The sequence below is a fragment of the Dendrobates tinctorius genome, unplaced genomic scaffold, assembly GCF_039654945.1.
Source record: "Dendrobates tinctorius isolate UK_male_01 unplaced genomic scaffold, ASM3965494v1 ptg000124l, whole genome shotgun sequence".
NCBI lineage: Eukaryota > Metazoa > Chordata > Amphibia > Anura > Dendrobatidae > Dendrobates > Dendrobates tinctorius.
In genome coordinates, this window is record NW_027361792.1 from 2,492,266 (window position 1) to 2,519,503 (window position 27,238).

The 27,238-nt window shown below is 43.1% G+C and overlaps 1 protein-coding gene across 4 annotated transcripts in view; it reads left to right on the top strand.

Moving 5' to 3' along the window:
* PHF21A (PHD finger protein 21A) overlaps positions 1–19,832 on the top strand; it is a 117,003-nt gene extending 97,171 nt beyond the window's left edge. For 2 of the 4 annotated variants that reach the window (XM_073541703.1, XM_073541702.1), the window contains exons 10-17: positions 39–90; positions 1,740–1,819; positions 2,670–2,730; positions 8,046–8,212; positions 12,268–12,423; positions 17,713–17,788; positions 17,998–18,101; positions 18,576–19,832. In XM_073541703.1, the coding sequence (XP_073397804.1) occupies positions 39–90; positions 1,740–1,819; positions 2,670–2,730; positions 8,046–8,212; positions 12,268–12,423; positions 17,713–17,788; positions 17,998–18,101; positions 18,576–18,833 (954 nt within the window). In that variant the 3' untranslated portion in view covers positions 18,834–19,832. Of the gene's footprint in view, positions 1–38; positions 91–1,739; positions 1,820–2,669; positions 2,731–7,958; positions 7,982–8,045; positions 8,213–12,267; positions 12,424–17,712; positions 17,789–17,997; positions 18,102–18,575 lie in introns of all 4 variants that reach the window. The other 2 variants (XM_073541705.1, XM_073541704.1) reach the window with 2 other exon arrangements.
* The last annotated feature ends 7,406 nt before the right edge of the window (positions 19,833–27,238 follow it).

The following is a 27,238-nucleotide window of genomic DNA, read 5'->3' on the forward strand; positions in this document are numbered from 1 at the left end:
CGTTTAGTGACGTTATATTTTTTTTTCTTTTTGTTTAGAAACTTGCCTTCATGGTTTCGCTAGGATTGGTAACGCATGACCATTTAGAAGGTGAGTTGAAGCATTTGTTTTTCGACTTATCGTGTGTTTGGCTTCTATCTTTACGGTTTATCAATTATTTGTCTAAATTGTTCTCCATTTCTTTGTAATCTAGCTGAGCTGTGTTTGTTGTCCGTGAATGGAAACATTCATTGTTTTATATTCAGTGGCTGTCATATTGCTCGCGTAGGTTCACAGCTCATTAACATACGTTGAATGTACTTCGCAAGCCTTGAGGTTGGATCTTAAAGCGATTGTACACTACTTTATTTAACTAAGGATAGGTCTTCAATGTCTGATTTGGTTTGGGTCCAACACCTGTCACCCCTGCTTATCGGTTGTTTTCAGTGTCGTCGTTGGTCACCGTCTGGAAGTGCTCAATGGCGGACCTGCTCCCATCTTCTGAATCAAATCAAAAGGAGGCAGATGTGCAGTACCCTGCTGCGGCCACTATTCGAGGATGGAGCAGCTCCACAATTGAGCATTTAAGACAGCTGACACAGAGATCTGCTAATCGGCAGAGGTGCCGGGTGTCGGACCCCGAGCAAATAGGTCATCAATCTCTATCCTAAAGATAGGTCATCAATAATATAGTAGTGGACAACCTCTTAAAGACTAAGGAATTAAAGTGGTCATCTCTCCAAGCTGGTTTCACACATCAGGAAGCCACAGACCTGCTAGGATGACAATACCTGGCGCACCTGCTGGGCTGACCAGAACTTACTCATTGATAAGTCAGGTGGCTCGGGCAAGGTGGTCTGGTAATTGTGACCTAAGCACAGGAAGTGTTTCACGGACATTTGAAAGCAACCTTAAGGGCCTGTCACACTAAGCGATATCGCTAGCAATATCGCTATAACTTGTGACGTTATAGCGATATTGCTAGCGATATCGCTGTGTGTGATACTTACCTCCGACCAGCTCCCCTGCTGATTATCGCTGATTGCGCGAGAACGTCCTGGACCGTTTCTCGTCATTAGCTTCCTGCGGCGCTTCCTGTGGAGAGACTAGCGTGGAGCCGGGCGGGAGGACGTCAGGATCGCCTAGTGTGACAGGTAAGTAACGACCCCCTACCCCTGCGATGTCGCTGGTGAGATTTGCCTGTGTGGCAGCTCACTAGCGACCACTTAGCGATGCACCAGCGATCCTGACCGCGTCATATCGCTTGTCGGGATCGCTGGTGCATCGCTAAGTGTGACAGTACCTTAAGAGTGATGCTCTCCAGGGTGATCAGCTGATCTTAATGTTCTTGACACCATTAGCAATTCTCTGATTTAGCTGGGGGGAAGCTACAAATCTCCATAACAGCTCATAGAGAGGGGCAGCTGCAACTCTTTTCCCTTGCACTAGTTTTGGATAAATCTCCAGAGTCTTTGAGAAAGTTCCATAATGTTACATGAAATTACTGTAATGGACCCTTCTGCCTCATCTGCTGTAGAGCGATGCAGCTGCAGGTTAGATGTATAGTTGCTGAAGTAACCTACAACTAGCGAGTTTTGTTCACGGGTCTCGTGAATTTGAATACAACTGGTGCCCAATAGCCCAATATTTGCTTTAGTATCTATGATTCAGGGTGCACTTTACAAGTTAGACTACTTATTAATGCGCGGTAATGCTCTGTCTGTTTGACCGCCATATTGTTGCTTTATTCCCCAATACAGAAATTCAGAGTAAAAGGCAAGAAAGAAAGCGAAGAACAACGGCAAATCCTGTGTACAGCGGGGCAGTATTTGAACCTGAGGTGGGCAGTCATCATGCATTACACACAATGTATAGATTATAATTTAGATAGTGAGGAGGTTCATATTTTGTCTTGAGTCACATGGTGAGGACATTGACACCTTCTATATTGAAAGTGTTTGTGGGTTTTTGTCACTTATTAAAAAGGCTTTTTTTTCCTCCACTCAACTCAATTTATTTACAGGTCATCATTTTTTGTTTTATTCTTTCAATTGCTAAAACCAGATCTGTCGCCAGATATCACAATACAAGCTGCATGAATAGCTCTTAGACCGAAGACTGGTGTACTTATTCTGAAAATCCATGTCAGCATGACTGTATAATCCTCATGTTATAATGAACATTTTGAGTACCTCTAAAGGTTGAGATCTCAGGAGTCCAACGGACTGCTGCAGCTTATACCAAGTAGTGTGAGATTTCAGCAGTAGGAAGGCGGTACGCTAATGAGCAGTCAGGCCAGGTTTGCGAAGAAGCCGCAGCAGGGAGGAGGGTTACTGAGACCTGATGCAGTTGTTGCCATGTCTCAGATATGAAGTGTGTTTAGTCCATACCTGTTTTCAGGCTTTGGATGTATACAGGATGGTGTTTGTTCACTTTTCTTTGAGTTCAAAAACAAAGTTGATTTAGGAATTTCATAGTGTCTCATTTATAAGATGATCTGATGTTTCTTAAAACTGTTAAATCCTTTAAATATAAAATATAAAGATTAGGTAACTGGGATTGGTATTCCAGCACATTTCTGTGAGCACAATGTTTATTACAATTCCATGTTTATTAATTTGTCTTGTTAAAGTACAATAATGATATAAGAGTTGAATAACACAATAAAGAGATGCTTTCCTACTTTGCAGCGTAAGAAGAGTGCAGTGACTTACTTGAATAGCACAATGCATCCAGGAACGAGGAAGAGAGGTAACCCCTCCGATCTGCGCTCTCTGCTACATTTTCTTCTTGCTCTGCCTCTGCTCCTTTCCCTGTAGTCTCACAGGCTGTCACATTTCTTGGACTGGATCGTGAATGAACTTGCATGAATGTGTCTCACTGATGTGCTACTAACACTCGGGCTTGTGAATTGACGGTGGCTGGAAGATGTACTAGCCGGTTCTGAGAACATTCTTGGCGTGGTTGCCTCCTGCAGCCAAAGTGCATGAAAATAATTCAATTTTTGATGCAATTTTACCATAATTGCTTTTTTCGTTTTTATAATTGTGGCTATTCCAATTCAAATACTGCGCTTTTTGGACATATGGTTTTTATCACTCTGCAGCATTTGTCTGGCTTTTCTGCTCCTCTTTACCACCCTTTATGAATGGACCCATAGGTCTCATGCACACAACTGTCAGGGCTCTTTGTTGTAATGAGGCCCCCATCGAGAATCATGGTATGTTACAGTACTTCCATATTCTTCCAGCTTCACACGAAAGTACATATTCCAGAGGTAATATAAGTGTACCCCGTAAAAATCGATGTGGCACTCTGCTTCTTTTTGCAGAACTCATGCAGTAGATCACTTTTTTCCATTTGTCTTTTCCTAAAAGCCTTATAATTTTTCCATTTTGCTCCAATCTATAGTACAATGCCAATATATGGAGCTTTTATAGAAAGCCTATTCGCATGCTGCAAAAAAAATAATCTGTCCTTTATTTTAGTGCATGCTGCAGATTTTTGGTTCCTCAGCATGCTCTCTTTGTGGAGCATTTACAGCTGATTCAGTATATGGATTTCACCATTTGGATTACAGAGTCTGTAATCTCCACTTTAGTGCCTGTTCACATTTCACTTGTGTCCTGTAATTATGGATCCATAGGCTACATTGGTGTCTCCATCGGGTCCATTTCTTTGACTGTCTTATTTGGTGTTAGTGATGTAAAAAGTGCAATTTTTCTGTGTTTTTGGGGTTAGAGATGGGTCACAACCCTGAAATATTCTTCGACGATACAAGTGAGCATTTGGCCGTACCCAACAGTTGTCTGCCTTTGCCAGGAACAAATTAGACAACAGAAAGTCAATATTTGGTTCTTGGATTTTAATAAAAGGATGAGAAGTGACATTTACATTACAGCCTGGCGCCAAACACCACAGTATCAGAGCAGCAGTAGTAATTAGTGGCTACTGCAAGAAAGCAAGTCGCTGATCCTGTAAGATGGGAAGTTTATGGATAATGCAAAGCTTGCCATGTGTGTCATGCCACGTGTGGGAGACACCAAACTATTAAGAGATTTCCATCTGTCATTTTCTACACTACACCCCAGGATTCATTATGGCTAGATAGGCATTGGCATTACAGAGATGTATTTTACGTCTTCTGGGTCCTGGATAGCAGATTACAGGCTGCTGCACCTTGTTTGCTCCGTCCTCATAAAATATGAATTGCTTTCAAATTTACAGGTAAAGTTGAAAAATTTTCCACAGATCCAGGCTTAATAGATTAAGCGTTACTAATAGATAAGGATTTAATGATTGAGGGTTACAAACCTTATATACAGGAGCAAAACAGTGGGTGCTGCTGTGAAGAGATTATGCTAATGTTTGCCTTTCACCACTTGCTGTCATTATTTCACTTTTTAGACTTGTTTTGAAGGGGGTGGTCTTTTTTTTTTTCCTTACATCTTGTATTCCAGGGTTCGTTACTTGTTCCCCATCTTATTACTTATTGCATGTGTCACAGTGACAGTGACACAGTGCTTTTTACTCCTCATGCTGCATGTTGGACTCACTATATACCATGCCTGCTGACATTAACATGTTTACACTTCCCAATACTTTGTGCTTTATTTTTATGTAACACTGAGATTGGGAGAGAAAAAAAATTACTTTTTGTACGTTTCATTTTAAATACCTAAAAATGATTAGAAAAAAAAAATGCCTCAAATGAGCTTTGGAAAAAGCGCAATACTATCCTCAAAAAATGCAACCCTATCCTTCCATTTGGTCTCTCAGCTGCTGCAGCAACATCGTGTCACAGGGACACGTCACTGCTGCAGCCAATCACTTGTCACCACGTGCATACAGTAATTGTCTGCAGCCGTTACATTGAGAAGATGAAGTAGACACTAGGCAGTGCCAGTTCTCATCATTTTGCATTTTGGGAAGCAAAAAAATATCACCTAGGTTATGCTTCTGCATTTAATATTTACATGTTTTCTGCTGGCAAAGTCCCAGTGGAAGTTACTACTCCTTTTTACACATTAAGGGGGTTGTGTCCCATCTTCGGAAGTAAGACTGCACCCCTTCTCTGCCTCCTGCTGGATCGTCGGTGTGTATCAGTTTCACTGCCTGCTCAAACTGCTACATGTGGCACCCCCGCTCACTGTCGCCTCTCCCTAGAGCCTCGTTAGAATACCCTGGCTACAACATTGAACACCACTCAATCTACGATTCCAACCAGTGCTCAGAAGTGATGCAGCAGTGTCGGGAAGAAAGGAGGGTGTGGGTAAAAAAGACAAAGTGAACCTGGGGGGGTTCCCGCTTAGAGGGTAGTCTATACAATATCACTGGCCAAACCCGAATAGACCTTTAGGAAAGCATGTAATCAATACCACTGTAAAACAGAATGTACAAATACTGGTTCAATAACCAACAGATACCCAAACAAATAATAAAGCGATTGCAAATAATACGTTGGGACTCAATAGAGGGGTGTATATTATTACCTACTCTCCACAAGCCCTAATATGTTGAGAATCAATGGAGAGGTGTATATTATTACCTACTCTCCACAAGCCCTAGTCGTTTATCCCTATCTTATAATAATAATAATAATAATAATAATAATAATAATAATAATCTTTATTTAGCGCCAACATATTCCGCAGCGCTTTACAGTTTAACAGTTTCAAAACACAAGTCATAAGTAACAACGTTAACAATACAATAATTAAAGCAAAATAAGTCGAAATAAGACGACCCAGCTCGTGAGAGCTTACAATCTACAATGACGTGGGGGAGATACAGAGTACAGGTGTGTATTTACAATGATGTATTTACAATGAAGGTCCAGCCATCTTGAGGGAGTGAAGGATGGATGGAGATAGTGAATGGGCTACACACGCACACTTACACATAGAATGACTTTGATTAGTGAACGTGATAGGCCGCTCTGAACAAATGTGTTTTGAGGGAGCGCCTAAAACTATGCAAATTGTGGTTAGTCCTAATTTCTTGGGGTAGAGCATTCCAGAGGATAGGAGCAGCACGGGAGAAGTCTTGGAGTCGGGAGTGGGAGGTACGGATTAGTGCAGAGGTTAGTTGAAAGTCGTTTGCAGAGTGCAGTGATCGGCTAGGCCGATAGACAGAAATGAGGGAGGAGATGTAGGGGGGTGCCGCACTGTGGAGAGCTTTGTGGGTGAGAACAAGTACTTGCCGCAGAGGCTGGAACCTTAGATAATACGCAAAATGGAGCCCTCGCTTAACGTCGGCTATTCTTTTTTTTTTTTTTTTTTTTTTCCCCCCTCAACACTGATCCTCCCAACTCTCTATCACCCAAAGTGGAAAAAGGATGGCGGAAGGTGGTTAAGGGAGAGGGAGTAAGGACAGCTCATAAGTAATAGTCAATGAGATACCGTAATATGAAGATCCTAATCCTTACATATAGACTAGATTAAATGGTGTACAAAATTACCAAAAGTGCTATAGTTCCATGTATGGACAATGGGTGCCTAACCAAGCCAAGATAGAAATGAGAATGTGCATGATTGCAAAAAACACAAAGCATAAGGCTATGTGCACACGCATGCAGAAAATTTCTGCATGAAAACTGGACTCCTTCCCAGAAAACGCGCGTTATTTTCTGCGAGTTTTCCGTGCGGTTTCTGCTTGCGTTTTTAATCCGTTTTTTTCCGGAGCGGTCCCAGCCTCATAGAAAATAGCAAGAAATGCGGAATTTTCTGCAAAATTAATGAAATTTGTCCAAGCTATAGGTAACACGAGCGCAATAGGGTCTTACCCGGGTGACTTATAGGGTTTAATAAAGAAATATACTCACCCTTTCCAGGAGAGAGCAAAGCATATAGGATTAGTTTGTCAGCCTGCTGCACATCCAACAGTCCACCAGTGACCGACACATAAAACTCTTAGGAATAAAATCTTTGGATTTAAGTGCGCTGCCAGACAAATAATCAGATTCCAATCATGTAGATGAATTAATCTCTTCCCAACGCGTTTCAGGGGATGACATGTCATCCCCTGAGGAAGAAGTATGGACTTCGAAACGCGTTGGGAATAAAGAGATTAATTCATCTACATGATTGGAATCTGAATATTTGTCTGGCAGCGCACTTAAATCCAAAGATTTTATTCCTAAGAGTTTTTTTCCGCAAAATTAATGAGTATACTGCGTTTTTTTTCAGCAATGCGTTTTTTTGTTTTTTTTGCGGGAAAAAACGCATCAATATGCACAAAAAGTGCGGAATTCATTAAAATGAATGGGATGCTTTTAAGCGTTTTATTTGGTAAAACCGTGAAAAAAACGCATACGTGTGCACATACCCTTAGGGTCACCAGGGCAAGAAACCCCCGCAGTAATTGACCGTCACAACATGTTTAAGGTACTTCCAATGTGAGTTAGAGAGCAAAGACAAAACACTTCTTGTCTGGATAAACAGTATTGATCATACCCTTAAATAATACTGCTCATGTAAAGGTTCCCCACAGAAAAAAACAACAACTTATTGCACCATGCCCAGTTTAACACCAAACAATCAAAATTATCTTAACTGGGATCCATAGAAGAAAGTACCTCAACGAGTTTCCCTTTCATGATATGGGTTCAGCAGTGACATCCTAGTTGCAGGTGTAATCTCAAAAACTATAAAGCCCTCCTTTTTTGAGAGTATTTTTAATCAGTAAATTGCAAAGTTACTTCTCTTCACGGGTTATTGTCATAATCTATTTAGGAGTATGATGCTAAACCTTTAATGTTGTGTGCACCAGGATATTTATATATACTGTGAGACGTTACCTTTTAAGTGCCAGGCTTCTCTGTACCATGTTATAACTCGTTGACTTTTTAGTTTTGTAACTTGCTGCTTTTTCTTGTGCTTTCCGCTGCCTTTCCTATAACTTTTTCCCCATTTTGCCTGCGTAATACTGTACTCTGATTATTTCCTTCATCTGCTCCATCATTTCCTTTTTCATGCTAGCCAATGAGGAACAGTGGCCAAAGGTATGTAAACCCCGCCATTGTGTTTGTTCTTTTTTTTTTTTTGTTGTTGTTTATTAACGTATAGGTCGTCCTCCCAAATACAACACGGTCCTGGGTTTGAGCACCCTGCCTCCCTCCTCCCCTCCATCATCCAGTCATCCCGATTCCCCCGAATGTGAAAAGACGCAGATCACATGCACTTTCCCTGCAAGTGTCCTGCCTGTGCCCCTGCCTAATCCTTATTCCACAGACGTAAGTAACTCATCACGAAAGGCGCCCTGCTGTCACGTGGTAAGGTCCAGCAACCTGTATTGTGTCTGTGGAGCAGGCGCAGTAAATGCTGGCACTTACGGGACTGCCTGGTCATAAAATGTAATGGGACTGCATTTGTGTCGGGTTTGCATAGAGCCATTTTTAGCATTTTATTTTGCGCAAGATCCAGATTAATCTTGTATTTTCAGAAGTCTAGATAAGTCATTCTATTATAGGAACACTCAACTTAGAAATGAGTGATAGAAGTCCAGTGTGTGGGACTTAAATAAATGGGAAGGAGTTCTACATACAAATTCTGCAAAGGGGGGAGCTTCTGTTGCAGCCACAAGATAGTACTGACCACAGGCTGATTTCCAGGAGTAAAGGAAGAAAATTTCCCTTATATATTTCTTTGTTTCAGCTGTAATGAGACAAAATGTGATACAAAGATTAAGGGAGCTAGTTCTGGGAGATTTGTATTGTTTCTGCCTTTTCTAGGTTTGGTGTTCCTTTACATGGTGGTAAAAAAAACTGTCCAAAGTAATCCTAATTATTGCTGAAATGCCTAAAAAATTAATAAAACGGCAGTAACCGTTACTGATCCACTGCAGGTCCCATCTGGGCGATCATCTGGTTCTCGTTGGTCTGTGCTTCCTAGTTTGGTCCTGGACATATGATAAATAGCCAGACATCTGCTCAGTGGATTACTGGTCACCTGCCATAGCCAGTGAGCGGCGTCAGGGCCTTTTTCACTTTTTTGAGGACATTTGGACCAAGAAGCCCAAACGGGACTTGCAGGGGATTTTTTAAGCAGTCTACGACATTTCAGCAGTCATATATAAACCCCTTTCATTGCCAGAGAATGAGTGGATGGAGAAATATTATAAATGACCATTTTTCAGGTAATTTTTATTTGTGACAGAGCTGCAGTGCTAGATGCAGCCCGTGGATGAGGAGCAGAGCCTTCTCCTAATAAGGGAGTCTCGGCCATCAGACCACTAATCACAGACTGATGGGATATACCATCAGTATAATGCACAGGGGCCAACTCCTAGTGCAAAGGTGTATTTTATGGCTTAGAGGGGTGCACCTCTCAGACTAGGGATCGGACCCCCTTAAAGGTATATTATGTTTGCAGCATATAAGTTATTCACTGCAAAACATTTAGCAACTTTGTGTTAATTCCTCACTGATCTTGGGCACCTTTTTAAAAGGTTTTATGGTCTTATTGTGGTGATCACACAGGAGCATGGCTCTTAAAGGGATTGTCCAGTTGTGAAAAAAGAATAATCCTTAAATGTGTTAAAGTAGCAAGATCTAGAACTTGTATATTTCAGTTTATAAAGTACCTTGACCTATAAATCCCAGCATTGGTCCCGGAAGCTCTACTTTCATCTTTTTGTGTCAACACATAATTGGGGTCATGTGAAGGGGCTCATTTCAATAGGGAAGCCATCTCCATTCTCTGTCTGTGCATCGGCCGTAAAATAAGGGTACTGGCTATTGGAATGAGAAGTCAGCCAGCCCTCTTCAAACACAGCGATGATCTCTGGAGGCTGAGCTACCTTTGTTAACTAAATTATATAAGGGATATCTTGCTACTTTAACACTTTTTAAATGATTGTTTCTATCTGGACACAATACGGCTCTGGTAACAGTTCTGTAATGAGCTTTCACCTGATCAGGACAGATTGTCCCTTATAAGCAATGATGGTTCCGATCAGTGACAATAAGCAGAGATCTTAAAAACAGTTCTATAGGTGAGGAACTTGGCATTGCTGGGATGTATTATACTGGTACAGACAGTGTATATTACTGTGTGAGCTTGATAGAGCAGGGCTTGTTTACAGCCTCTTTTTTTCCTCTATGCTTTCCTTTATATCACATCTATATTTCTGCATTGTCTCCATATCTTCAGTCAGTAATCGGACAAAGTCACAGAACTCGCTGCCCCTCATGTGCTAACACTTGTTCTAATTGTATGATGCTCTGTCTAATACTTTTGCCTACTTCGGCTAACTTTTCTATTATCAGCATAAACTTTGACGTGTCAGCTGTCCTATGTGATCTAACCAGGCATCTATCATCCTGCAGATTCAGACTACTCTTCTGAGCATGGCAGAAGGGGGTGCATGGGTGTAACTGGCTCCCAGATTCCTTCACATAATAAATAAAAAATATATATATATTACACACACACACACACACACACACACACGTGACAGCTGATTCATCCTCAGTCGCAGGAGGCTGAGCAATATGATGCACACAATCTGTGTGCTGGGGTTTCCGTAGACTGCACCTACTAATTCTGCCTTAGGATATACAGTATTATGCTCCAACGTGCATTGCAGACATCCCACAGGGTATTTTACAGCTGTAAATTCCATAGGCAGACAGCACATTTCACTGCAGTGATATCCGGACATCTCCTGCACAATGCTGGTCTAGGAAAATGCACTGGATTTTTATGTCTGGACAGGGAATTATTTTTGCTCCATGGGAACGTGCTTACGGCTGTAATCCTGATGCCTGTCCCTGAGATCCAGGATACACCACCCGTAGAACCGTGGAGCCGCACCGTTGTATAAATTGTCTCATGCCGCAATCCACCAGTCATTGTAGTCAGAACATTACTGCTCAGTGCGCAGCTTACAGGAGGATATTAGTTGAAGGATGGGGTATATTAACCGAGTAGAAACTCTCCCGGGGAGCTGGGGGTGTGATAACTGTGTTCTGGTTGTCATTAGCCATCTGTGGATTCTGTTGATTCTGATGTAATTTCAGCACTTTCTTCTGTTTCCTGTGAAGTTCTGGACAAGTCTCCAAGTCGGCTGTCTCTCTGGTCTAATGCTCTCTGATTGAATGGCCGGTCGTGTGGTGTCTCTGAGATTGTGGGCACTTGTTGGCGTCGCTCTCACAGTGCTGTCTTTTTCTTAGACTCTCTTGCATCTCATCAGGCTGGCACCTCCTGCAGCATTTAGTTCTTGTTACTTGGCATCTAACCTTTCCTCACTCGCTGTCTTCCGTGATTCATTTGCTCTGGTGTGGCTTCTATCAGGTCACACACTGTCTCTTCTTTCCACACCATGTAACTATTTGGTCTACACGGGACATGAAGGTTGCGTTGTCACATTGCCACATAGTCTTTAATGTAAGTGGCATGCAGCTTGCACACCAGCAAGTAATGCATTTTTTTTTTAACCATGTAGTTCATACCTGTCACAATTGCTCTTGGTGGCAGCGTTCTAGAAAAAAAAAAAAATCACAGAAAATGCTGGGAAAGAAAGTCACAGATGACAAACGTGGCAAAAACCCACACTGTGTATATATAAACTTTTCAGCATCTCGTCATGGACTATAATGCAACAGTGTAAAGTCCTTTTAGGTTCTTTACCTCAGAGACTCGCACTTGTCTTCAGAACTGTGGTTCATTGTCTCAAGGGGTAGGGTGCACAGCAGAGGGGGCTAAGTAACCCCAATTCTGGAGATGGGTATCCAAAAGTGGGAACTGCATTCATCAGACATTTGTGTCATATGCTATAAAAGATGGATTTAAATGAGTCTTTTCATAGGCTGCATGAAGCATAGACGTAGAAGGAATCTCTGTAGCCACAACGTGCCCCGGTCTCTGCTCCATGCCCCCCTCCATACAGTACTGTATTACTAACCTCTAGAACATGTCATGCTCCTTCTTACATCTCAAAATCTTAATACAATGAATCTGATGGACAGACCGGACCGTTGCTATCCCAGGACATGAGAGCCTTTCCTTCTTTTGTGGTTCTGTTGGTGGAGGCCTGTGACTTACTGACTTTCTTCAGACATTGCTGCAACTTTTTTTCCGCTCTTTCTTTGTGTCTGCTACTTTTCTGATCTTGGGTTTTTCCTGCCTTGCTCCTTTCTGCTTCCTCTTTTTTACGCACTTTCTTCTGATTAGTTTCTAATTTTTCCAGCTTAAAGAATGAGGAAGGGAGTTTGTCAGATTTTTTTTTTTTTTTTTAGGCTGATTCTATTTTTTTTTCCTGCCTCCTTTTCCCTGTGATCCCATACAGGCTGATATCCATGAGGATTTCTGCAGCGTCTGCAGAAAGAGCGGACAGTTACTGATGTGCGACACATGTTCACGTGTATACCACCTGGACTGTTTGGAGCCTCCTCTGAAATCCATTCCCAAGGGCATGTGGATATGTCCTAAATGCCAACACCAGGTACCGTGTGATAAATACAGGAAACCACACACGCAACTAAGGTCTATTGCAAGCCGTTCCCCCTCACTCTGAGGTACAGCACAAAATAGGATCTGGGCAGTTTCAGCCAATAAAGTGGCCTAAAATGCACCCATTATCAGCTTCTGTGATAAATGTGGCACAATTTTAGACTGTTTAGTTTACACTTTCTTAAAAGTACACGTGTTTTGTAAATCAGCTCCATTGTTAATTCCAGCCCCTCTCATCCAAACCTACAATTTAGGCTTATTTTATAATGTGTCCTGAATATGATGGACAGGGACATAATGCCAATATGCAGGAAATGATGTCCTATATGTGATAACATCACGGGGCCGCTTGATTGATGTCATGGTGATTGCTAGATGTAAGATGTATATAATATCACGTGGCAGGGGCTGGTGTTGGGCTGTTATCATAGCTGTTAATGTTCTGATAAATGGGCCCCGATCTCCTCTTCCTGCACATTTAAATTTTAGCAGGTAAGATTCGTTGCGTCATCTCCTGTCTGGCTGTTTTCTAGTAGTGTCCAGTTTGGTATATCGAGCGGTGCTTTTTCAGCTCTGTACAAATTACTTCCAATCCTCACATGCAAACAGCTGATCCTTGATGTTGTCGGGTGTCATATCCCCACCAATCTGATATTGGTAACCCATCCTAAATCTAGGTAATCAGGGTCTAGGTCATGGAAATCATTTTAAAGGGAACCTGTCAGCAGGATTGTACCCCGTAACCTACAGACAGTATCAGGTATACTGCTTACAATGATACATATTGTATTTTTTTTTTTTTTGTCTTATTTTTGAAAGGGAAAACTGTGAGGGCATTATAATGTGTGTGTCAAGGGGCTGCTGGTGGGATACCATACTGTGTGTCTCCAGGGGTTGTGGGGGCAACATACTGTGTTTTGAAGGTGATGTGGGAGCAACCTACTGTGTGTTGAAGGGGATGTGGGGGCAACATACTGTCTGGGGGAGCTGTTGAACATGATATAACTACTAAATATCAGGAGCAAATGATTTATAAACTTATCAAAAGCAGCAAGTTACATGATTTTGAATTGCTGTACTGATGGAGCTTATTGCAACACATATTAGCAGCAGCAGCAGCGAGTCAACATGTAATTCTGCTCAATATTATGTGATGTAATTAAAGAAGCCCTCCACCCATCAAAATTTTAATCCTCTTGATATATTGGCCATCATATTATATAGCACTGTGCACTTACAATTGCTCGTTTTGCTCTTCTACCCAGCTAATTCTTCCCTTTTCCATTTTGTCTATGGCATCATGAGATTTAAAACTGACCTGTTTCTGCATAGAGCTTGGACCCCTCACGTCAGTGTCGGATATGTGTGGTGACAGTTTCCACACGTACTGGAGACACTTAGACACATAAACCCATTCAAGTGAATGGGTGTGTGCACATGTCAGTGTGTTTCCACTTGCCATGTGTTTGTGAGAAAAATACACTGACATGTCTGTTTTTTAACAGCAGGATGGGCCACAAAGTGTCCAGCACACTGAGACTAAGGGATGTTGTCAGTGTGACACGTACCGGCGCCTGAGAAGCAGAGGTACAGTTAGCACTTTTCCCCGGCACCGTGTGCTGAAGAAGGCTCCCCTCATTCTCCCCTGTTCTGCCTGCGATCAGCATGAGCAGGGGAGAATGTTGAGAGTTAGGCCGGGATTACACATGCAAGAAACTCGGGCGAGTGTCGCATGTCAATACCCGGAACTGCCGCCGACACTCGGGAGCGGAGCGTGCGGCTGCATAGAAATACATGCAGCTGCACGCTCCACTCCCGAGTGCCGGCGGCAGTGCCAGGTATTGACATTTGAGACTCGTCAGAGTTTCTCGCATGTGTGATCCAGGCCTTATATTCAACTGATAACAGTGAGAGTAGGCTCTGGCTGATGGGACTATTACTCCAATCAGCCTATACCTGCTGCTGCTAATAACATTGAGAGCAGGCAGCAGCTGATAGGACTATTATTCCCATCAGCCTATACCTGCTGCCACTAATAACAGTGAGAGCAGGCTGCGTCTCATGGGACTATTACGTCCATCAGCTAACACTTGATGCCGCTAATAATAGTGAAAAAAGGCTTCCGGCTGATGAGAGAATTCATCAGCCACCAGCTGCGCTGCTAAAAAAATAAATAAATAATAAAAAAAAATTTTGGGTTCCTTTTGTATTTTCGATAACGAGCCAGGCAAAACTCACAACTTCGGGCTGTTGTAACCCTCAGCTGTCAGCGTTAGCAAGGCTGGTTATCAAGAATAGAGTGGTCCCCTTTTTTTAAATAAGTAATGTAAAAAAAAAAAAAGCGTGTGGCCCCACCCAGTTTTGACATCCAGCCTTGCATAAAACATACAGCTGCTATTCTCGGGCTGGTAAGAGGCCATTGATATAGGCCTCCCCCAACCTAAAAATAACAGCCTGCAGCTGCCCAGGAAAGGCACATCTATTAGATGTGCTTATTCTGGCACTTACCCTCGCTCTTCCCACTTGCCCTGTAGTGGTGGCATGTGGGGTTCATATTTGTGGGGTTGAGGTCACATTTTCTCCTACGCCTCATTGGGGGACCCACTGTCTGAGTCCCCCAATGATTGGCTCAGAGAAAAGGATTTTGCGGTGAGTACACAAAAATCCCTGTTTTATCTGATGGGTGACATCAAGCCCACGTCTTAGGGTGGTATTACACTTACCATATTTTTGCGGGCCGATTTTGCGGCCCCAGTAGCTTTCTATGGGGCCGCAAAATCGGCCCGCAAAAATTCAATGGTGTCCCGTACAGCCTTGAGGGCTGTATGTACGGCCGTGAAAAAATATCTAGCTTATTTTATTAGAAACAAAGCAAAACACAGTTATCCATTTTTATGTAAAAACAGCAAGCAGTTATACTCACCTAACGCCCATTCCATTGAAGCCAACATCTCCTGCAATAAAACAAAAATTTAAAAAACAACAATATCCCTCACCTATCCGACGTTCTGTTCCACGCCATAATCCACGTCTGGGGGATAAATAATTTTCAACCTGGACGGTGCCAAGATGCAACTGTCCAGGCTGAGACAGCGAGCGCAGTGTCAGTGATTGGCGGTGACCTCATCGAGGTTACTGCAGGTCACTGAAGTTTTGTTCCAAGATGGGCTGACCTGCCGTGTGACCTCAGCACTGTGAGAAAGTCACAGAGTTTACTGCACTTCAGCTCTGTGAGTTCACTGCAGATCTTTTTTCTTTGCTTTGTGGTGAACTCACCGAGCTGAACTGTGGTGAACTCAGTGACTTTTTCTCACGGTGCTGATGTAACCGCAGTACAGGGGCCCGGCTGGTAACGCAGCCTCAGTGACCCCGCAGTAGCCTCGTTGAGGTATGATTTCAGCAGGGACAAGAGAGACTTCCTGTTTCTACATAGAGCAGAGAATAATTAGCTGGGTCAAAGGGCAAAATGATCAATTGTAAGTACATAGTGCTCCATAATATGATAGTATATTAAAGGGAATCTGTCACCTATTTTTTCGACTATCAGCTGTCGACACCGCCATCAGGGGCTTATCTACAGCATTCTGTAATGCTGTAGATAAGCCCCCGATGTAATCTGAAAGAGAAGAAAAACTAGTTATATTATACTCACCGGGGGGTCGGTCCGGTTTTGGTCCGGCGCCTCCCATCTTCTAATGGTGACATCCTCTTCTTTGCTTCCCGTCGTGGCTCCTGCGCAGGCGCACTGCTATGCCCTGTTGAGGGCAGAGCAGAGTCCTGCAGTGTGCAGGACCTCTCTGACCTTTCCCGGCACCTGTGCACTGCAGTACTCTGCTCTGCCCTCAACAGGGCAGAGCAGTGCGCCTGCGCAGGAGCCGCAACAGGAAGCAAAGAAGAGGCCGTCACTGCTAGAAGATGGGAGGTGCCGGATCGGACGGCGACACCCATCGGACCAAAACCGGACCCTGACCGCCCCTGGGTGAGTATAATATAACTTGTTTTTCTTCTCTTTCAGGTTACATCAGGGGCTTATCTACAGCATTACAAAATGCTGTAGATAAGCCCCTGATTGTGGTGCCGGCAGCGGATAGTCCAAAAAATAGGGTGACAGATTCCCTTTAAGAGGAGGTGTATTTCTTTAATATAAAATAATAAGCAGAATTAAGTTGGGCTTTTTTGGTTTGGCCCTGCACAAGTCAGTCTCTCGTGTGGCCCCTTGGGAAAATTACTTGCCCACCCTTGCTTGTAGACCATTTAATTTAACATAAGAAGTCTGATATTTAAAGGTAAAGTCTGCGATGGAGTGCACAGCTCATATGGATGATGGTTTATTTGTGGCTGAATCCAGATAGTTGGCAGCAAGTGACCGATATTATTTTGTGATGGCGGCGTTCTCATGTCGGGGACCGATGTACTGTGTCGTATCTGGGGTCTGTCAGGAATCCTCCCAAGGACCCTTGGTGCTATTCATTACTTGCTGCTACAGGCGGGAGATAATGTCACTGCACTGACGTACACATACATGTCCTTGATGAGGACCATTTAGGGTGAGTGCACGTGCTGCGGATTCACCTGCAGATTTTTCTGCGTGGATTTGCAGGTAAAGTGACCTGCGGTTTTCCTGTGGATTTGCCAGCGGTTTTCCCCTGCGGATTGATACCTGGACAATGGAACAGGTGTCAAATCGCTGCGAATCCGCAGAAAGAATTGACATGCTGCGGATTTAATACCGCAGCAAATCCACGTGGAAAAATCTGCAGCATGTGCACTGCGGATTTGAAATCCCATTGGCTAACATTATACTGTACAATGTCTGCAGAACTGCTGCGGATCCACAGCGTGTGCACATACCCCTTAGAGGGATGTTCATAAAGTTGAAATTTGTCATATCCATAGACTATGCTGTACATACCCAATAGATGGGGGTCCCTTTCCTTCCCCCAAACCCCTCGATGAGACTGCGATTTGTATCCAGGCACAGCGGTGGCTGCACATGGACACTTGGTTATGGAAATAGCTGAGCACTCATGTCAATTTGTGTCTTTTCTTTGTCACATGATACTTACTATTTTATCCAATATAAGCAGCTATATATTTTTTTAACTTTTTTGCATCCATTATGCCAAAATAGTCAGATGAATCATTTAAGGGGATGTTTTTTTGACTTGCATTTTGTAACCTGTATGTTTTTCATGGGTAGCTTTATATATTTACTAGGATGCCTTTATCCTACTTGTTTAATGCCTTTTGGGGTTTTGCTTTTCTTTTTTATTCCCTCCAGATGCTGAAAAAAGAGGAAGCAATTCCGTGGCCGGGGACGTTAGCCATTGTCCACTCATATATCGCGTATAAAGCAGGTAGGTTAAATCGCTCCTGACCACAGTAACATTGTGCGGCCAGCCAGAAATCCTGAAAATGTCATCTCTTCGTGGCTCTTGAAGATTGGAGATGGGGAACAAACGTGTGCGAATAATTGTGTGCAATATACTCACATTATAGAAAGTGAGAATCTGCGCAGCGCATGTTCCTCTGGGCCGTCCTCATTCCTTCTTGTAATGTCTTAAAGCAAAAGAAGAGGAGAAGCAGAAATTACTGAAGTGGAGCACGGACCTGAAACAGGAGCGAGAGCAACTAGAGCAGAAAGTAAAACAACTCAGCAACTCCATAACGGTGAGTTCACACAACCTCACTATCGCACTATGTGGAGGGTAATACACAAGCTTCTTATGTGCCCGGTGGATGCATCAGATCCTCTCTCCACCAACCGGTTCATTCATGGCCTATTTAGTCCACATGCTGCCTATGTGCCAGTGTTAAAGGGTTGACTGGTCAATGTAGGTGATAACGTTATAGAGCTGTGTGGACCCGTTGGGATGGAGCAGCAGTGCACACGCCCAACGGCGGCTGAGCGCTGCTCTCTTCTTCTTACTGCAGAGCCGTAGGAATCTAGCGAGAATAAAAGGCCCCCTTTCTGCTGATTGTGGGTTCCAGCGGTCGGACCCCCACACTCTACAAGTTATCGCCTCTCTTGTGGTTATGTGATATCTTAAGTTCACTGGACAACACTTTTAATGACTGAAGCACATCTTTGTTTCAGAGTAGACATGTACATGATGTGCGATGTGGGTCTTTTATGTTTTTCAGAAATGCATGGAAATGAAGAACAGCATCCTTTCCCGGCAAAAAGACATGCACAGCTCTCTGGACAAAGTGAAACGTCTTATCCGGCTGATTCAGGATATAGACCTCACCAAACCTATTAACTCAGAGGTGACCTCTAACCACAGCCAGGACTGCACCGCTACTGCCAACAGCCCCCCACCCGAGCCCACTCCAGCCACAGCCTCTTTACCCTCACCCACCTGTGTCCAGAACTGCACCCAGGCAGAAGAGACTAAGTGACCCACCTGTTGTCAGCAAGGGTACTCTCGGGAAAAGAAATAAGCCGCGTCTGAACAGTTCATGGGAGAGACTGGACCACAACCACGGTGACATCCCAGGACAGAGACGTAAGCACTGGAGTTTTGCCAATCAACCTTTTATTCTGTGTGTTCCACGTGTGAGCTGGTATGTCCTGCCGGCACCATGCCAAGTGACATAGAAGAAAAAATCTTTACTCTCTATCTTACACCAGTGTGTGCCTGCAGCAGCCTCCGCAGCAACCATAGATATCAATCTTTATTTTTTCTCTTTCTTTGCTATTTTCTTAAAGGTGGATGTGTGGACAAGGCAGGCTTCTGAGAACTCCTCCTTCTGTATACTTTTTTTTTTTTTTTTATTTCAGGGCAGTGAAGTGAGGGGGGCATACATACCACTCCAAAGACTAGGAAAGTTCCCCTGTCTACTAAACTCAGTGTGACGTACCAAAAAAAGGAAACAAATATATATATTCTCATATACGTTTCGGAGAGCGGAAAGGATGTTTAGTCAGTATTTAAGGTACTATTATCGTTGCTTTATAATAGTTCCTGGCAGGGGTGGCGATCGCCTCGCCAAACGCCCTGCTGCGTCCCATAGGAGAGGATGGAACGGGTGCCCATCTCAGCATCATTGTGTAGAAGTAGCTGTTTAGTTTGTTGTTTTGTTGTTTTTTTTTAAAGACATGCCAGCATCTCCATAAGTAATGGAAATTTGGGAATTTACCACCACAATCATTCCTACTCATAGCATTAAGAAAAAAAAAATTCTTGCAGAAGTATTAGCAAAGCAGACCAGGCCTGACTGGACCACAAGATATTGCAACGATTATTGCGCAGCCAACGTGTCCCGAACATGCAGACAGGATGCCGCTGGCAGGAGAAGGTCTGAGGGGAGGGCATGATCATTTTTAATTTTTTTTTTCTTTTTTGTGAAATAAGGAGGCCTAGGTACAAAATATTATAAACATGTCTTCCTACTGAATGGTGACTTCTCTGTGTGCTGGTATAGAGTTAATCCACCATTTCTCATTGAGAAGTATTTGCTGTTTGTTTTTTGTTTTTTTTTCCCCTTGGTCTGATGGTAACCCTAAGGCCGGGATCACACATGCAAGAAACACAGCCGAGTCTCGCATGTTAATACCTGGCACTGCCACCGGCACTCAGGAGTGGAGTGTTCAGCTCCATGTATTGCTATGCAACTGCACGCTCTGCTCCCGAGTGCCGGCGGCAGTCCCAGGTATTAACATGCGAGACTCGGCCGTGTTTCTCGCATGTGTGATCCCGGCCTGATGTTATTGCAATCCATTCAAATGGACATTGATGTGCGGCACAACCCAGAATCATGTGTGGTTACAGATTCATTATGATTCCCTTATTTATTGCTTTCCCCTAAAATGCCCTTCGGGAAGAGATGAATTCATCTCTTCCTGTTTTTAGGAGACAAGTTTTGCGTCATGTGTGGCATCACCTCTTAACAGCTCAGCTTCCAGGAGGTAAGTAGGGCTGGGCATGATTTCTTGCCCATGTATCTGGAATAAAGGCAAATGTCCCATCCCAGCGCCAGGGGAATAAAGGCAAATGTCCCATCCCAGCGCCAGGGGGAGCCATGGACCAGTATTTATATATAGGATGAAATCACATTAATATTCAAGACTGGAAATATCTGACTGTACCACTTTATATAGCGCCAACATGTTCCGCAGCGCCTTACAATAATGTAAATTAAACAGCATGGAATAGGCTGTGACTGAGCGTCTAATGCTTCTATATCTGACACTGGATGACCCCACACACAATCAGGCAGCAGCCGGTGCCATATCCCTCACACGTAATCCCTGTACTGTCCCTAGAAGGCTGACATCATAGCAATTCCCTGCTGCTTCCACTGGAGCAGGGTTCCCCAACTCCAGTCCTCAAGGCCCACCAACAGATCATGTTTTCAGGATTTCCTTAGTATTGCACAGGTGATAATTGCTTCACCTGTGCAATACAAAAGAAATCCTGAAAACATGATCTGTTGGTGGGCCTTGAGGACTGGAGTTGGGGAACCCTGCACTAGAGGGAGTGCAAATGATTTACTGCTAGCTGTATACAGTAATACCGAGGGCTCCACCTAGTGGCGACTGTGGGCAGACTGGAATATTGCATGTGGCTCAAACTGTGAAATGATTTAGGAACTTGAAGCAAAGTAAATAATATATATTTGACAGGCAAGAATTCGTACATTAGGAATTATTTCCCTGATCACCCCACAGATATAATTTTACTTATTTTTATGTATGCAATTACACTATGTAAGGCTGGTTTCACACTAGCGTTTTTTAGCGCTGCGCGTCCATGCGCATGCGTCCTGCGCCCCTATCTGTAACATGGGGGCGCATGGTCTAGCGTATGCACGTGTTCGTATGCGTTTTCGTGCGCATGCTTTTTTTGTAATGTGCGCCTAGGCGCGCTGGACGCAACCTGTTGCATTTTTGGTCCATCCAACCTGTCTCAAAAAAACGCTTGCACACGGAATGCGCAAAAAAATCACATTACAGTCAATGGGAACGCAGGCATGCGCATGGACATGCACACGCCTGTGTTTAAAATCGCATGCATTTTAAGAGTTAACATGGCTAGAAACTGGTTAAAACGCATGCGTCTAAAAAAAGCAAACGCATACAAAATGCTGACGCGTTTTTTGTATACGATTCTGTTGCGCACGAAACGCAGCGCAAAAAAACGCTAGTGTGAAAGTAACCTAACACATTTTTTGTTCCTGGCTTCCAAGTGTAATATTTCAACTGCTTATCTTTAAAAACTAGGGAAAAACGACTACACAAACTTTGATTTTATGACCACAGGCCAGAAAAATTTCATATTTATCGTGTCAAAAAAAAGGAAATTACTGTATTTTCGTTCATGCGGTATCACGCAAAAGGTTCAGAAAAGAGTAGTTTTTTTTAGGAATGCGAGTGTACTGCAAATCGCTTTCACGAAGAAGCCCCCAAATGTAGCCGCACCCCCCCCCCCCCCCCCAAAAAATCTTGTTTCCGTTACACTGTCATTGGTAACGAAGTTCAAAGTCCAATATATCTTGATGAAAGCGCTCGCCTTGCTCCTCTGAGTAAGCTCCCATGTTCTCCTTGAACTTGTCAAGATGAGCGTCAAGGATATGGGCTTTGCGAGACATTCTGCATCCCATTATGGCATAATTCTTTGAGACTCTGAACCAACTGCACATAGTTTTCAGCCTTGTGATTGCCCAGGAAGCCATGAACCACTGCAACAAAACTGTTCCAAGCCGTTTTCTCCGTCCTGTTCAGCAGCTTTGCCAACTCGTCACATTCTATGATCTTCTTGATCTGCGGGCTGATGAAGATACAATCCTTGACCTTTGCCTCGGACAGCTTTGGAAAGAGATCTTGGAGGTACTTGAAAGCTGCTGACGCCTTGTGAAGAGCCGTGACAAATTGGTTGATGAGGCTTAACTTGATATGCAGTGGTGGCATCAGCACCTTCAGAGGTTTTTCCCGTCAATATGGCCATGTCAGGGCTTATTTTTTGCGGGACGAGTTGTACTTTTGAAAGACACCATTGGTTTTACCATGTCGTGTACTTGAAAACGGGGAAAAAAATTCCAAGTGCGGTGAAACTGCAAAAAAAAAGTGCAATCCCACTCTTTTTTTTTTTTTTTTTCCTTTGGCTTTTTTGCTAGGTTCACTAAAAGCTAAAACTGACCTGCCGCTATGATTCTCCAGGTCATTACGAGTTCATAGACACCAAACATGTCTAGGTTCTCTTTTATCTAAGTGGTGAAAAATAAATCCAAAGTTTGCTTAAAAAAAAAAAAAAAAAAAAAATGCGCCATTTCCGATACCCATAGTGTCCTCTATTTTTCATGATCTCGGGTTGGGTGAGGGCTTATTTTTTGCGGGCCGAGCTGACGTTTTTATTGATACCGTTTTGGTGCAGATACAATCTTTTCATCGCCCTATAATGCATTTTAGCGACAACCAAAAAATGTAATTCTGGTGGTTTGACTTTTTTTGCCGCTACGCCATTTATCGATCAGGTTAATACTTGTTCTTTATTGATCGGGCGATTCTGAATGTGGCGATATCAAATATGTGTAGGTTTGATTTTTTTTTTTTTTTTTTTTTTTATTTTTTTTATTTTTTTTTTTGAATGGGGCAAAAGGGGGGTGATTTGAACTTTTATGTTTTTTTAATTTTTTTCATATTTTAAAAAACATACTTTTGGCATGCTTCAATAGTCTCCATGGGAGGCTAGAAGCTGCCGTAGCTCGATCGCCTATGCTACATAGAGGCGATGCTCAGATCACCTCTATGTAGCAGAATTACTGCATTCCTATGAGTGCCGACCACAGGGTGGTACTTATAGCAATCCGACATCAACAACCATAGAGGTCTCCAGGGGAGACTCTGGTGGTTATGCCGACGCACCGATGACCTCCGACCACATGAATGGGGTCGGCGGTCCACGAATTTCTGGCCCGGTGGCTGGAAGCGCTTGTTAAATGTCGCTGTCAGCGACATTTAACTACTTAATAGGCGCAAGTGCATCGTGACTCTAAACAGCTGACATGTCCTTGCTCTTTAATGCGGGCTCACTGCCGGAGCCCAAAGCGGGAGATACCAGCCGCGGCCAGTAACATTCTAGAAAGTTCTAAAAGTTACTAGAAGCTTCTAGATAATTCTGGAAATTTGTACAAACGTCTGCACCATTCTAGCAGTTCAACAATATTCTAGAAGACTACTCAGTATTGAATGCGACTCGAGAATTTTCCCAAAAACAGTAAAATTTCATTGTCCTGATCACAAAAGCAAAGTTTCTGTGTAACCTCAACTATTTTCTATTTTTTTTTTTTTTTTTATAGACATAACGGGTTAGGAAAACACACTTTGTACCCAGGAACAAAAAATAATTTGTTACATAGTGTTATTAACCCTGACATTACTGCATGGACTGGTCCATCAGTGCTCGCAGTCACTCGTCGCCAGCTGCAGGTGCATTTTCTTCATCTTTCTGTATGCAGGTGATGCCCCTAACCCCCTTTCCCTGGATTAGATGCAGTGAGCACGCTCCAAAGTGCCTTATTGCATTACCCCATCGCTTTCTTTTTTTTTTTCCTGTGCACGCCTAGATAACACCGGTGGTCATTTTTGTATTGAGGTCCGTGCCCAGCGCTTCTAGCAAACTGTGGAGGGGCTACTTGAACACAGCTCGTAATTAGTTATGTTTTTTTTTTTTTTTCCTTTGTAAGGGTGGTCAGTGTCACATGTACAGGATATAAAGGTGATCACACACATGCGCCGCATCAAAGACAATTATTTGCATGTCTGGCTAATTGGCCTTAAAGGGGCATTAAATGCAGGAAGAAATACAAGACTCTAGCATCAGCATGGGGGGGCCTATTGGTCCTTAGTGTCCCTTTTAGGGTGCATTTGTCACATGCATATTGGGGGACACTATTGGGGTACCCCATCCAATATGGCCACCCCCATTTGGAAGTGACATTAAAATAAAACTTTTTTTTTTTTTTTTTTGGATGTGTAGTGTAAATGTCTGTACTCATACGGCATCCTGCACACCATATCACATTTAAAGAGGTCTCCCCCACTCCCACCCGAATATCAGGCAATATCTGGCCGCAGCTCTGCCCCGTCATGGCTGCAACTCTTTGGTCGGGACATAAATGCTGTATACAACGTCGGCTTGTAGTCCTAGCTTCTCTTAATGCAGTGTTAAAGGGGTAGGCCTTCCTCTGTCCCTCCAGATATAAATGCAAGGGCTCTTTATGGATCACTTTAATTTTACTTTCCTGGTCACAAGACCTGTGGAGTTTTCCCCTCCTTGCATTAATTTACGTAGAACCAAACCGTGCCCACGGGTGTCTGTGCCCCTTCCTTTACATGTGAGCAGTATCTCCAACCTCAGTATCCCGTCCCCCACCCCCATGTTTCGCTTCGGCTCTCCGGGACCTTGTTTACACCCCTCCATCTTTAATTTTTTTTTTTTTTTTGTTCTCAGCCTAGGAGCAATAGTTAATACCGAAAACTTCCAGATAGTGTCTGGTATATGTATACTCTCACACTGCTCTGTGAGGAAACACTCACGTCTCTTGTGCTGCATTTTAGGGTTCAAAAAATAAAATTTGTCAAATGTCAATATCATAATTAAGAAAATATTGTAACATACCTTTTTTTTCTATAGAAAAATGTATAATTAAGTTTTCGTATGAAATGGAGAGGCGTTCCTTATCTATTGTAATGGGAACTTTTTTTAATTTGCTTTTTTTTTTTTTTTTAAATATACATTCTATTTTTATTTTTCAGGCCCAATGGTAGTGAACTGCAAATACTCTGCCTTCTCTGTAAAATTGGAAGTCTGTGTTTTCAGTTTTGGTAAAACTGTGCTTAGAGTTTAGGGAACAGGTAGGGTGGGAGGGTCGGGGAGGAGGGGGACACAGAGCGTCTGATCAATTTGTATCTATTTATTTTAACATTTTTATTAAATAAAACTGAATGAAATCGGCGGTGTCATTAATTCTGTATTCTAAGCCTTCAGGCGGCGGAGGTGACTGTGACCTGGCCAGACATCGGTTATGATTGTGTGCAGTCTGATCCCGCCGACTATTGAAGCGAGGGACCTCAGCGGCGCGGGATCAGACTACACAAAGGTTTGTTTGTAGTCTGTAACCATGGAGACACTTCTGTTTAAGCGCTGTAGATACAAAGTGACAAGTTTACACAATTGTTTAGAAATCCATTTAAAGTGAATCTGTCACCTATTCCATGCTGCAAGAAAGACGGGCAAAACGAAGTGCGGGGGATAAAATATGGCTTAAAAATCTATCTGGACCCAGGGAGCCAAGTCCTCTGTGTGGCTTCTTTATACTTTGCCCTTTCTTGAGTGATTTAACAGGTCTCTCCATATAAGTCAGAGTTGGGTTGGGACAAGCCAGAGGGGCACCCAGTAAACTTTTTTTTCCCTGTGCCTCACTCCTTTTCTTCAGAAAGCCGTTTTTTTTTTGGTACAAAAGGAGCCTCTTGGGATTTTCTTGCTGCCTGTGGTTTGAGCTGCAGGAAACTGCTCACAGGTTTTTTTAAACAATTGGTTGCTAACATGGAAATAACTTGGTAAACTCTTTCCCTACTTGGCACATTGCTTACTGATTAAACAACCTATAGATGATATCACTGGTTCTGATGTGCGCACGGTACAAAGACTGCTCCAGGTGATAACTGAGCGCTATGAAGACTATGTTTTTTAGTTATCAGACCTGAACATGTTTCCTGGTTCCCACCAGAGGGCGCTGGATAGTGGTAGACTGGACTGTGGCATCAGAACAGGTGAACGGGTTACAGATGCCCATCTGCTCTTGTAGACTCACTTTATCTATGGAAAGATGGCTTGCGTTTCTTGAAGCGTTTGTGACTTTTAATATAGTTCATGGCTCATGTCACACTATGCCCAGTATGCTTCTAGAATGGGCTGAGAGTTGTAGTTCAGCAGGATCCTCTCATCTCGGTATGGACAGATCTCTGCCTTAATTCAGAGAAAACAGTTAAGGCCAGACCTGAGCCGGCGATCTGGAGGACACTCTATTACTTAAAGGTAACTTTTCCATTTTTGTTTCCTTGCTGTTCCTTTAAAATGTCTTAAGTAATGTGTTGTGTACTGTCCTACCCCCTCCAAAACATATCACAGATTCCAAAAGTCAGAATCCCTGTGTCAGGTACGACCCGCCCTCTGACCCTGCTATACCGTATATCAGTTCTTTCTGGAGTTTATCCTGCACCTGTCATTTCAGAGTCAGGAGGTGAAAGGTGCGGATGTGGCCTCCTTTGTCTGCTTTTTGGGCTCTGGTGCATGTATCACATTGTCCATGCTGCTTCCACTGCAATGACAGGTACCTACTATAACATTTTTGCATTATTGGGCCAAATTATTCTTGAAATGAAAAAGCAGCAGAAAATAACTACCTGTTAACTCTTTCTGCGCTCCAGAACTGACTGAAGCATGAGACTGAGGGCAGTGATTGTCTGCAGAGGTCATGGACTATACACAGGCACTGCTCACTTCCAACAGGTGCGTAAGTGTTTTTTTTTTTTTGTTATATTTTTTTTTTTTTTTTTTTTTGGGGGGGGGGGGGATTCCAGACAATCCCTATAGCCATGTGTCAATCTCCTCGCTCTGCAGTTAGACCCTTATCGTTTTCATCTTTTGTTTGTTTTTTTTTTTGTTTTTTTTTTAAACAAACTACATTTGTTACATTTTTGTTTGTCCTTTTAGTTGGGTTTTTGCTCCAAACACTAATGGACAGTAATTGACAGGCATGTTACTCTCCACAAGGAGAAACATTACCCTTTAGATCACAAG